At 43.3% G+C, this 13,131-nt stretch overlaps 1 protein-coding gene across 1 annotated transcript; it reads left to right on the plus strand.

Annotated features, from left to right (window-relative positions):
* The first annotated feature begins 7,758 nt into the window (after positions 1–7,758).
* On the plus strand, positions 7,759–8,444 carry LOC110891811 (zinc finger protein 2). Its single transcript, XM_022139363.2, has one exon. The coding sequence runs from the start codon at positions 7,816–7,818 to the stop codon at positions 8,245–8,247; it is 432 nt and encodes a 143-aa protein (XP_021995055.1). The 5' UTR covers positions 7,759–7,815; the 3' UTR covers positions 8,248–8,444.
* Positions 8,445–13,131: the final 4,687 nt, after the last annotated feature.

Consider the following 13,131-nt stretch of genomic DNA (forward strand, 5'->3'; position numbering starts at 1 on the left):
ACATAGAAAATGTAAGATCATGGCTTACATATAACAGCGTCGAAGCTGTTGTGCATTCCATGTTCGTGCGATAGGTTCGCCTTCTAACGTTTGTAATTTGTATGCGCCTTTCCCTAAGACCTCTGTGATGAGGTAGGGTCCTTCCCACTTGGGGGCAAGTTTGCCTGGGCGCTCAGCATTAGATGCTTCATTGTCGCGTAGGACGTAGTCTCCTGGATTGAAAGTACAAACGCGGACGCGCGTATTGTAGTACTTTTCAAGTTTGGATTTATATTTGGCCTCGTTGATGGCAGCGTTTTCGCGCCTTTCTTCCAAGAGGTCCAAATCGATCCTGCGTTCTGTGATGTTGTCTATTTTTTCAATAGCCAACATTCTAGGAGAGGGGAGACCTACTTCCGCGGGGATCACCGCTTCTGAACCGTAGACTAGGCTGAAGGGTGTTTCCCCATTGCTCGTTTTTGGGCTTGTGCGGTGAGCCCATAGGATACTTGGGAGTTCATCGACCCAGCCACGCCTGGCTGTTCCCAACCTTGCTTTGATGCCTTCGACTAGACTTTTATTGATACTCTCGACTTGGCCATTCCCTTGCGGGTGTGCCACTGATGAGAATATGTGCTCAATATGTAGTTCTTCTAGCCATTTTTGGAATTCGTCGAAAGCGAAGTTGGTGCCGTTATCGGTGACAATGCACATTGGTAAACCGAAACGGCAGATGATGTGTTCCCAGATGAATTTTCTTGTTATCATAGCAGTGGTTGAGGCGAGTGGTTTTGCTTCTACCCATTTTGTGAAGTAATCAACCGCTACTATGATAAATTTGACCGCACCTGGAGCGTCAGGGAAAGGTCCCACGACGTCAATTGCCCATTTCTGAAAGGGCCATGCGGTTGTGACGGGGACTAAGTTGTTCTTTGGCCGCAAAGTTTTTGGAGCATGACGTTGACAGTCGATGCATTTGCGCAACTCTTTGACGGCGTCCAGATGCATGCCGGGCCAGTAATACCCGGCATTCATGATTTTGGCCACTACCATGCGTGGTCCGGCATGTATGCCACATATGCCCTCGTGTATTTCTCGGATGAGGTATGTGGCATCCTGCGGGTTGACGCATCGCAGGAGTTGCCCTAGGTATGATTTTCGGTATAAGATACCGTCTCCCATTTGATAGTGACACGCTTTGTGTTGTAACTTGCGTGCCTCTGACTTGCTTTCGGGAGTCACACCTGATTGCAGATATGCGATAATAGGTGTCATCCATGATGTTGTACCGTATTGAATGACGTTGACTTGGCGCAGGGGTACCGAAGGATTTTGCAGAATTTCGATGCGTATCTCCTTTGCCAAGTGCTGGAAGCTGGTGGATGCGAGTTTTGATAGTGCATCCGCTGATTTGTTTTCACTTCGATTAATATGTCGGATATTGAATGAAGCGAATTTGGATGTTAGTTGCAGGGCTTGCTCGAGGTAGAGGATCATGATATCCACTTTTGCGGCATAGTCGCCGCGTATTTGTCCTGCAACCAATAAAGAGTCGACGTGTGCTTCCAGGTGTTGCACGCCGAGTTTGACTGCTAAACGTAGTCCCGCTAACAGGGCCTCATATTCTGCCTCGTTGTTTGTGCTTTTGAAATCGAGGCGGATTGCATATGTAAGCTCTTGGCCGTCAGGGCTGACGAGTCGCAGACCTGCGCCCGCACCTTCCTCGTTGGAGGCACCATCGGTAAATAGTGCCCATGTTTCTGAGGAAGATGGCGTTGGTGCAGGATTTTGTGCTTCTTCGCATTCTTGGATGCGATTCACCGGTACTTCGGCGGCGAAATCAGCTAAGACTTGGCCTTTAATCGCGGGGCGCGGTTTGTAGTGTAGCGTGTGTGCGCCCAGCTCGATTGCCCATTTTGCTAATCTCCCAGAGATGTCCGGTTTGGATAGGATCGGGCCGATCCTGTAATTGGTTAGCACTGTGATGACGTGATTTGCGAAGTAGCGTCGCAACCGTCTTAAAGCGTGCACCAATGCTAGCACCAACTTCTCCATTATTGAGTACCTCGTCTCTGGGTCGTTAAGCATCTTGCTGATGTAATAGATGGGTGTTTGAACCCCCTCCCGTTCCACTATCAATACCGCACCCACCGCGTTGTCCGCGGCGGATAGGTATAATATGAGTGGCTCATCCTTGCGTGGTGTGGTTAACGTTGGGAGTTGTATCAAACACTCCTTCATTTCCCGGAAAGCGTTTTCAGCCTCTGCGGTCCACTGGAATTGTTCTTTCTTTAAACAGTTCCGCAGGGTTTTGATGAAAGGATAAGATTTAGCTGCATGGTTAGCTAAGAATCTGTTGAGTGCTGCTAGCCTGCCGGCTAGTCGTTGCATCTCTTTCATCGATGAAGGCGATGGCATGCGCTCAATCGCCTGAACTTTCTCCGGATTTACCTTGAATCCATCTTTAGTCACGATGAACCCAAGGAATTTGCCTTCTTCCATTCCGAACGAGCATTTCCCTGGATTGAGCTTTATGTTAACGCTTCGCAGAGTCTGGAATGTTCTTTCAATGTCTGTGAGCATGGTATCTTCCTCCATGCTCATGACGACTAGGTCGTCCATGTAGATTTCGACACTTTTTCTTATTTGGCCGCGGAAAGTGTCGTTCATCAGCTTTTGATAAGTTGCGCCCGCGTTGCGCAACCCAAACGGCATTTTTGTATAACAGTAATTCCCAGTGGGAGTGCGGAATGCCGTTTTGTCTTCATCCTCGATCGCCATTTGTACCTGATGGTACCCTTTATAGCAATCGAGGAAACACTTCCATCTGAATGGTGCGAGATTATCGACCTTTTCGTCGATTTCCGGAAGTGCGTAACAATCCTTGGGGCAGGCTTTGTTAAGGTCATTGTAATCGACGCACATGCGCCAGCCCCCGGATGGTTTTTCTACCATGACTGGGTTGGATAACCAGGTCTGGTATTTTACTTCCCGCAGGATGCCTGCGGAGAGCAGTTCTTCGACCTGCTCTTGCATCGCCTGGTTCTTAGCGGATCCAAGGTGGCGTTGGCCTTGGATCATCGGCTTGATACCTGGTGAGGTATTCAAGTGATGTTGCGCAATATCACGCGGGACCCCTGTCATGTCTGCAGGTGTCCACGCGAAAATGTCTTGGTTCCCGAAGAGAAGCTGCTTCAGGTGCGCTTTTGTGGTCGGGGACAAGGCGTGACCCAATGTAACATTTTGTTCTGGGTATCTCGCGTTGAGAACCCATTTCTCTGGTTGGTTGTTGGGGGTGGGCCTTGCGACCTTGGTCGACGTACTTCGTCCGACATCATGACGTCCCTACGGGCATAGATTATCGCGACCCCTGATTCGGTTGGAAAACCGACCGCAGAGTGGGGGACGGATGTAATCATATTGAAATCTCCTTGGGATTCTCTCCCAGGGAGTACGTCATATCTGGAGGTGTGAGGTAAAACCATGAAGTTTACCTCTTCTGTTCTTGTGTGCCTTCCGCTGGTAAGGCGTACAGGAAAAGTGATCTGGCCCAGGGGAAAGACAGTTTCCCCTGCGAACCCGGCCAATGGGTAATCTACTGCTTGCAACCGATCTTTGTCCTCCTGGTCGAACTGGTTGAAGCATTGTTCGTAGATTATATCAGAAGTACTGCCCGGGTCGATGAATAGACGCTCGGTGCAGTAATGTGCCAGTTGGCCTGAAATAACGACGGCGCGCCTATCGCGCGGTCCGCCCCGGACTTTTGGAAAGACGACTTGCTCGTCTTTCCAGTCATTGTCCGGCCTTCTCGCTGCTTTGCGCGGTCTACCTTTGCCTCCGTTGATCATGTGAGTGGAAGCCACATACATGGTTCTCTTTCCGGAGGAGGTACCTTCGCCATGAGGGGTGATGCGCTTGGTGGGTTTTTGCCCACCTGGCAAAAGGTGTTGCAGTTTCCCCTCTTTTAAGGCCCGCTCAATCTCCAGCCGGAGACTGATGCAGTTGTTGGTGGTGTGGTCCGAGTCCTTGTGATACTCACAGTAGAGTGTGAGGTCCTGATTTTTCTTGGACTTCATTGGTTGGGCCGGTCGCAAGAATTGCGGGTCTGTAAGAAGGACCTCGCTTGGCGACATGGTGATCTCGGTCCAGTTGCGGTCCCGAGAATCTTTCTTTGGTGCCCGGTTGTCCCGTTGAGGACTGCGTTTCCTCGGGTCAAACGGGTTGGTCCGCGGGACATATGGTTTGGAAATATCGCTATTCCCTACGTCCCGGTTGCGTTTATTGTTACGCTTGGACCCTTGGTTGGAAGTTTCGGCCTGGTGCTCTGCCTTTGCCATATGCGGCTCGAGGGACCGCTGTGTCTGGGCATATGTCTTGACTGCGGCCATGACATCTTCCCATTTTTTAGGCAAGCCTTCTTTGCCGGAGATGGTCATAACCATCTGCTTATCCTTCACGGCCTTGATGAAATGGTTCCGTGCCATTTGATCTGCCACGTCGCCTATTTCTAGGCACTCTTTATTGTATCGGACAACGAATGCTTCTAGGGATTCGTTGTCTCTGCGCCAGATATTCATGACGTCCAACGAGTCACGCGCGTGACGTCGTTGCTGGCTGAAATGAGCGAGGAACTTTGCATGAAAGTCCTCGAATGAGGCCAGTGATGCCACTGGCAAAGAATCGAACCAAGCCCTGGCCAGACCCGTAAGGGTCTGGGGGAAAAATTACACCAAGTGGGTTCGTCCCACTGGCCATTGCACCCTGCGCCTATGAAAATGTTCATGTGGTCGTCCGAGTCGGATGAACCACTGTATTTCCCAACGTTGAATGGGAATTTTGTTGTGGTGACATGGGCGTGGGCTATTCGCGGGGCGAATTTGGAGTTTTCGGCCGACGCCTTTGGTCTATATGGCTGGTTCTCAGGGCGTTTTGCAGCCCTGAGGTATGTACTGCGGGGGTGAGTGGGAGGAACATAGTTGCGTCCTCCCGGTCTGCTGCAGGTGTCATGTGAATCCCCACAATATGTACGGTCGTCCGGGTCGGTACGACCATACCCTTCGGTGTATGGCTGTGGGCCCAACCGGCTCTGAATTCCAGAGCCATGTCGGGATGCGGACCGTCGTCTGTCCTCAACGTAAGGACCTAGGCGAGTATGCACTGGTCCCCTGGTGTGGGACCCGTATGTTGAATCATCCTCGTTGATCGTGTGGACCGAACAGTAAGATGATCCGCGGTCTTCACGTCGGCTTCTCGAAGCCGGACGTGAATGTGCCCTGCCTGCGTATTGTAAAATACGATCGGCAGGGGTGTGCGGTGCTGGGGTCGGCCCAGCTTGTATTTGCGCTTCCGCACAAGCGCGGTTGTATGTTGCGGCCAGTAGGGTGGCCTGTTGGTCATACCAGACGTGGGGGTCCATGTTCGGGGGGATCACAGATGCGTATTGTGATAAGTCATGTCCGAACGTTAGGGATGGACCCCGTTGCGTTGATGTGCCGACGTGTCCGGGTTGCGATGTTGAGGGATTGACCCCTACCGGACTTATATTTGTGGGATTTTGGTTATTCCCAGTGTTGTTTTGGTGATCAGTCATGATCGTGAGAGAGGGAAAAGGATGGTTGGAAAAGTGCTAAGAGTAGCGGTGGGCGCCAATGATGAAACAATGGTTAACCGGGCAGGGTTAACTCACTGGTCTCGTCAAGAAGGGTTAATCCCTTCCTCTCGAGGATTGCTGGCCGGATCACCGGTGAGTTGATCTCCTGCACAAGGAAACAAACCGTGACTCGTAACAAGGAGGATGGGGTGGGGGGTGCTCCTTGTTACCACTCTCCGGCGTGAGAATCAGTAATTTGCTTGGGAAGCAAAGTAAGATAGTAGTAGTAGTGAGAGAGTTGTGAAGAGATACCTCAAACCTGGTTTGGGGTTGGTATTTATAGTCGAGGAGTGAAGGAGGAGGTGGATGGATAGACTGACGGCATGCTGCCCCTTTGCAGGTGTGTCAGACATGTCGGCCGGGGAGACGACACCACGTCAGTTTGTCGCTTACGTAGACCTGACAGGTGACTGCCATTGGTTCCACTTGCACCGTGGTGTCAGTCCCGCTTGTTCGAGCGTATAGGATGCGGTGCGAGCCGCATCGCTGCCTGCGGTAACATCTGATGTTATCGCGTCTCTTGCTTGTGATCAAGAAATACGCGAGATGCGGTGCTGGCCGCATCGTCGCCTGTGGTGACTGTTGCTGTTATCCAGCTTCCTTGTATTGATAGAAGTGTTCACTGGACGCGGTGCGAGGCCGCATCGCTGTGAATACTTCCGTTTTCATACATCAGATGTGATGCTATGCCGCATCACTCTACCGTTCTCATGTTCCAGGTAAGTCCTCCTTCATCACTAGATAGATTGGATTCAACCCTTGTGTCGACGCGTTCTCGCGTGGGCACAAGTAGGTTGTTGGCTGGTGGGGGTTTTGATAAGGGTAATGGTCACTCGCGGTCGATGTTGGCGCGAGATCTGGGACCATACCCCTTCAATGGGAGTTGGAGCAATTAGAACGTGGACAAGATTAGGAAACATGGTTTGTGGAGAACATGGGCAGAAAAATGTGGAGAATATGAAACTGCTGTGAACTGCTATGTTAGCAATTAAAAATAAGAGTTTAGAGGGTCAAGATTTATTTTCAGCATAATCCAATGGACAAGAATGATTCAAAAAGTGGTTAGACTTAATGGGTTCCATAGATATATATAATTATACGAGTTCCAACAAACAATACACAGTTTTCTCGGGATGCTTGGTAGCGTTGACATACATTAGAAGCGGGTATTGTTTGGAAAGGTCAACATCATCAGGGTGATCATGGGTCTATCCCTAATACTTGAAGCAGTCGTATCATATGTTCTTTGGATTTGGCATGCGTATTTTGGTATGGCCGATGCAAAAAACAAAATGATTACACAGTTATACAAACATCCCCTATGTTTGAGGCTGTTATAGATAAATGGCATTTACCCAGAGTGGACGACGTTGGTATCTTGGTGAAAACTCTTTCATGCCTAGATGGTGATAAGCATTTGTATTTCAAGAAAAAAACATGAGTCAGCAAGAAAAAAATATCAAACGACCATTCATTATTTTAAAGAAACAATGGATTATCATTAACCAACCGACACGTATACAACAAAAGAAAAAAAAATTATGAAACCTTATGTATACTTGCATTATCTTATATGATATGATCTTGGAGGACTTAGGCGAAGGCATTTGTCAACACGCTCATGAGGATGTCTAATCGCCGAGCCCACTACTAAAGTCGGATGAGAAACTAGCTATTTTAATGAAAATACATCATAGAGAGACACATTTAAATCTTCGATTGGATTTGGTAAAACATCTATGGTTGAATTGCCATGACGATGACGATAATGGCATAACGTGACGCTTTAACTAGCACCTAAGGTTAAATCACAACTCATGCTCTGATAATTTTGGTTCCTAATTCAATACAAATCATTCTTAATCAAAATCAGTTACTGAGTTTTTTTCTACAACATTCTCTTATTTTTTTAACATCTATCCGTATAATAATATTTTAGTGCATGTAAAATGAGAAACTGTTGAAATCGACCGACAAGAGACTCCATAGATGCCACTAATGGAGGCGACAACTCTTCGATTCCCCACTCATTATCGCGGATATCTCTATCCACATACACAAGACTCAGAATCTCCATTTTCTATTAAACAACACTTACCATTCACACCTTATAAAAGGCAACATAAACACACTTTTGTTCATGTACATTTAAACAACGCATGTAACTCCTTGCCTCTTCTTTAGCCATGAGTTTCTTCAACCTAAACCTACCCGAAAATGATCTCACTTCGTCTTCATCATCGACTTTGTCCCCTCGTAGCAACCACGAACAACGAGTTTTCCCTTGCAACTACTGCAGGAGAAAATTCTATAGCTCACAAGCACTTGGAGGCCACCAAAATGCTCACAAAATCGAAAGAAACTTGGCGAAGAAGAACCGTGAACTCAGTTCGGCTGTTAGAACTCATTCAGGGTTCAACCAGTCCACATCAAGATCCGGTTCCGGTGGTGTGAGCCATGGTAGACAGGTGCAGCCACCGGTCATGATTGGGATTAACCATCATGAACATGTTGGAAGGTTCATTGGTAGTGATTTGAATAGAGGGGTGGATTATAGTTATAAGGGTGAGAGTGTTGAAGAAGATTTTAGCCAGCTTGATTTGTCTCTTAGACTTTGAGCAACTAACTTTTAGTATTATGTTTCTGATGTTTACTACATCTTGGCCGGTTTGTATTGTCAGTGTTTTTTCCTAAAGGCTTTTTTTTAAATGATTTGAGGCATTCTTAGAATAAGTATTAATGAACCTCAAATCTTATAAATGTTTCTCAATCATGCTTTGCATTAATGGATGAACAAGAAAAGCTCTACTTGTTAAAGAATATAATCGAGTAAACTAAGTTGTGCAATTTGTCATTTCATGGTTTAAAGAGTGCATATTATTAGTTAAATTAAAATAACTTCTGATTGAGTTTGTTAAGTTGTGGATAATTGTTATGACAAGAAAACGTTAAGTTAATTGTGTCCACAGAAGGAAGTCACAAGTCCAAGTCATCTCTGGAACGAGACTAGAGAATCCACATTCCACAATGCTAACACTCACAAATATGAAAATACCCATAAACGGCTAACTCAGTTGTCATATCAGATTTACACTAATCTTTTAAAAAAACCCGGTTTCACTCCTTTGCACCAACTTCCTTCACAAACGTCTTTACATTTCCTCATAATCACTTTTTTCGTTTATTTTTCATAACAATATCATATTTTACAATAAACTTTTTTTTTGTTATGTAGTATTATATAAAAGCGTACGATATATTTAAAAAATATACTATAAAATTAAAAAAAAATTGCAAGTTAATATATCCGAGGATTAGCAAGAACACCGACAAACACCCACGGGCCTACATCTCACCCATTCTTCTCCATCCAAAATTTCGGACGAATTCAAGAACTAGCACTCACAAACTTTTCCTCCAACTCACGGATACAACAATATTAGAGACGCTCTTAACTCACAAGTTGAGCTCATGAGGAGTGTTTGGCCTAGATCACTACATTTTTAATGTAACGTAGATGTACCTGCAAACCTTAACTCGCCATTAACATTAATTACTTTCTAGTGAGGTTGTCGATGTAGGTCTATAATTATCAGCTAAACTACGTTGATGTACTTGTTTGTTTTTTCCTGCAATTGTCTATGTGCATTGCGATTTAGACGGAGTCAAGAAAAAATTAGATAACTTAATGTTTCTACTTAACATTGGAGCCATAAAAATTAATAGTCTATCGATGATACCTATTCATTTGTATAGTAGTGTGTTATAAGTGAAGATAATTTAAAAAAAAAAAATTAAAACTACAGTACAATATTTTGAGCATTTATACTAAACTAAAAAAAGTGGAATTACGAGACACTTGCTAGGCCCAACTGCCACCATCAGTCATCACTATAGTTAATCTGGAATCTTGCAATTATACTAGTTAACTAGCAACATGAAATCTGCAATCTTAATCAACTTAACAATAAATTATCTATTACTTAACTCCAAATGGATCATTAGTCAAAGTGACGACACTGAATGTCTCCCCAATTAATAAAAAAATAAAAACATGTCTTTCCCATGTTCGTTTGTTGCTAATTTGTGCTTAACATTGTCGGGAAATATTTGATCACTTGCTTGTTTTTTTTAGCTAAGCACAAACACAGAGGCTAATATCGTTATTAATTTTCTATTAATTGTACGTTAACACCTACAAGTGCGGGTAAAGGAAGATTTTTGTCACTGTTTTTTAAATGTGTAACTAAAATTATGATATAATGACTCTGTATACCATCTCTCTATTTATTATGTCTACATGTATATTTCCTTAGAGGGGACGGGGCGGTCCCTTGGAACTTTGTATAACGCGTGATCAAAGCTTTGCCACCCACCGCCACCATATAACATAACGAGTGATGGTTTGGGTTTGTGTATAACGCGTGGAAAAATTAACGCCGTGATGGTTTGGGTTTGTGAGTGGAATTGTTGGTTGGGGGGAAATTGTTGGGTATGGTGATGAGTGATGACCACCCCCACCAAAAATGGTTGTGAGTGATGGAAAAATGGTCAATGACATGGCGAAACTTGATTGGTGCTTGTGAGTGATAAATTCTATCACTAGTGAACCACCCCTAGTCCCCTTAGAGGACCCGGGGTGGAATAACTCACTAACCATTCCATCACTCACAACATCCAATCAGGTTCTGCCATGTCATCAACCATTATTTCCATCACTCACATCCTTTTTTGCTGGAAATGGTCATCACTTGTACAAATTTCCATCACTCACTAATTTAAAAAAAAAAACACTCAAACAGCAACAATTTGATTTCTTCAACGCGTGTTCCAATTAACGCGTTAAACATTTAACGCGTGAAACATACAAGCGGCGGCGGTGTTTGGTTTTTGATAACGAGTGATGGGGGGTCGAACACGGACCACCCCGGGTCCTCTTATACCGCAAGGTGAATATTGCTAGGTAGGCTTTGTATAATATTAATGTTCATTTAGTGAAAATCGGCCAACACGGCCAACACGACCAGAGTTGTACATTAAAATCATCATACGCAATTGTTACATTTGCACGTTGTGTTGCAACTAAGGACTTATGTGCAGGGGCGAAGGCTAGAAGGGGGGGGGGGTTGGACCACTCGAATTTTTTGCTCAGTAGTGTTTGTGTATGTACCTTTCGTATAGAAACTTTTGGGTATATACGTTTTCGACCCCCCAACTCTATAGAAATTTTTTGGAATATACGTTTTCGACCCCTCCGTCGGAAATGTCAAGCTTCGTCACTGCTTACGTGTTATACAATGTGTTATACACTCATAGGCTTGATTAATTAGGATGTTGTTCATCGTTTAGTATATTGAGTTTTAGAGACTGAATTATGAACCAAAGTGGCCCTACTAGAAAATGAATACACCATTTTCTAGTTAATGAATGTAACATAGGATGCAACACTTGGTTTTTAGAATTATACGTCAAAAGGATATTTTAATTAAAACCCAGATTTAAAATAATTTAAATAGAATATTCTTCAAATTATGATAGATCGGAATTTGTAAAGTTTTTATGACGACAAAATGTGTCTTACAATTTCATAAACACACTTGGTTTTGAGTTACAAACATGTATTATTACGGCATAACCTATCCCGTTAAAACAACAAATTCATACAACTCGATAAACCTTAAACTAAACACTACAAGCATTCTATACCTTTAGCGGTGACACCGTTAGCGGCGACAGGCCAAATGTCGCCGCTATTGGTCGATCCGCGTCCCGGATGCTGAAACCAAACCCCAGCCGTTGATCAAAATCCTGATCTAACGGTTGGGGAATTAAAACATATTAGCGGCGACAAGGACATATCAATACCGGCGACAAAAGGTCTCCGCTAAAAGTATGTGTCAGGACTTTAAACCCTAGCCACACAAACCTTATCTCTGGTCAACCCTTTACCGGCGACGTATATCAATACCGGCGACAAGTCGGCGCCGCTAATGGTGAAACGATATTACACCCTTATCAGCGCCATTTTTTCCCTCTTTCTTCACTTTTCCCCCCCAAAAACTCGAGAGAACCGCCGGATTTCAGCGAATTTCGACCAAATCGGTAAGTAAAGCTTTGTTTTTGTTACATTTCTTCTTTATTTTGTTATATACATATGACAGGCTTTAAATTTTGTATATTTTTGTGTTAATGGTAGTGAAATCGGATTATCACCATCACTTCTCCGATCACCACCATCACTTCTCCGGTCACCACCTCGTCTACGCAGTCTACATCTCTTGGAAACTTGAAAATACGGTTAGTTTTATATGTATTTTTTTTCAAAGTTTAGATATTGAATAATTTTTTGTTTAGGTATGTAAATGTATAATGTAGGTGTATTTTGGGAAAATGTGTATATGAAAATCTATGTATTTAGGTGTATGTAAGCATGTATGTGGGTATGTAAGTGTACGAATGAATGTATGTATGTAGGTGTATGTTTGTATAAAGTATGTAAATGTGTATGTAAGGATGAATGTTTGTATGTTTATGTAGGTGTATGTAAGCATGTATGTGGGTATGTAAGTGTACGACTGAATGTATGTATGTAGGTGTATGTTTGTATAAAGTATGTAAATGTGTATGTAAGGATGAATGTTTGTATGTTTATGTAGGTGTATGTAAGCATGTATGTGGGTTTGTAAGTCTATAAATAAAGTATGTGTTAATGTGCATACATTATGTTTAGGTTTCATGATTTCTATGTTTATGGTCATGTTTGAAAAGAAAAATATGTTTATGTTTAGGTTTGAGAAAAAAATATATTTGAGATGATAATTTGAATGTTGTTTATGTGTAGGTTTGAAAAACAAAGTTTAAGTTTGATAATTTGTATGTTTGTGTTTAGGTTTGAAAACATTTATATCTAACTTGACAAATATATATTAGTTAGGAAATACCCTCCTTGAATTAAAATTATCATTTAAAACATAACGAACATAGAAAATACCCGCCAAAATTGAAATCACCATTTAAAACAAAAAGAGCTAAGAAAATACCCGCCCGAAATCTAAACCATCATGAAGAACATTACATATTTAAAAAATCGTGCCTGATATTGAATTCATCATTTCAAACATAACGAGCTAAGAAAAGACCCAATCGAAATTGAAATCATGATTTAAAACATAACGTTCCGCCTAAAATTTAAAACAATCATTAAGAACATAACAAGCTTAAAAAACTGTGCCTGTGTTTGAATTAATCATTTTAAACATAACGAGCTTAGAAATACCCGCCCGAAATTGATTTAGAAATTAATTTCGGGTTGTCCCCGTTTATCTTGGGACTGCTTTTTGAATACTTTATCTCATTTAGGATGTGAATGTGTATTACATGATTGTTTGTTTAAGAAGGATTCGGTTATCATTTTCTCTTTGCTCCTCGGGTATATATATCATTACATATATACTTGGGAGCTAAGAGGAAATGCTGCCGAATTTTTCTTAAATAAACAATCA

This window comes from Helianthus annuus, chromosome 12, assembly GCF_002127325.2.
Source record: "Helianthus annuus cultivar XRQ/B chromosome 12, HanXRQr2.0-SUNRISE, whole genome shotgun sequence".
Classification (NCBI taxonomy): domain Eukaryota; kingdom Viridiplantae; phylum Streptophyta; class Magnoliopsida; order Asterales; family Asteraceae; genus Helianthus; species Helianthus annuus.

Bases quoted from the DNA above. Each gene is read 5' to 3' on its own strand.
- LOC110891811 (XM_022139363.2), top strand. From the start codon at position 7,816: ATGAGTTTCTTCAACCTAAACCTACCCGAAAATGATCTCACTTCGTCT.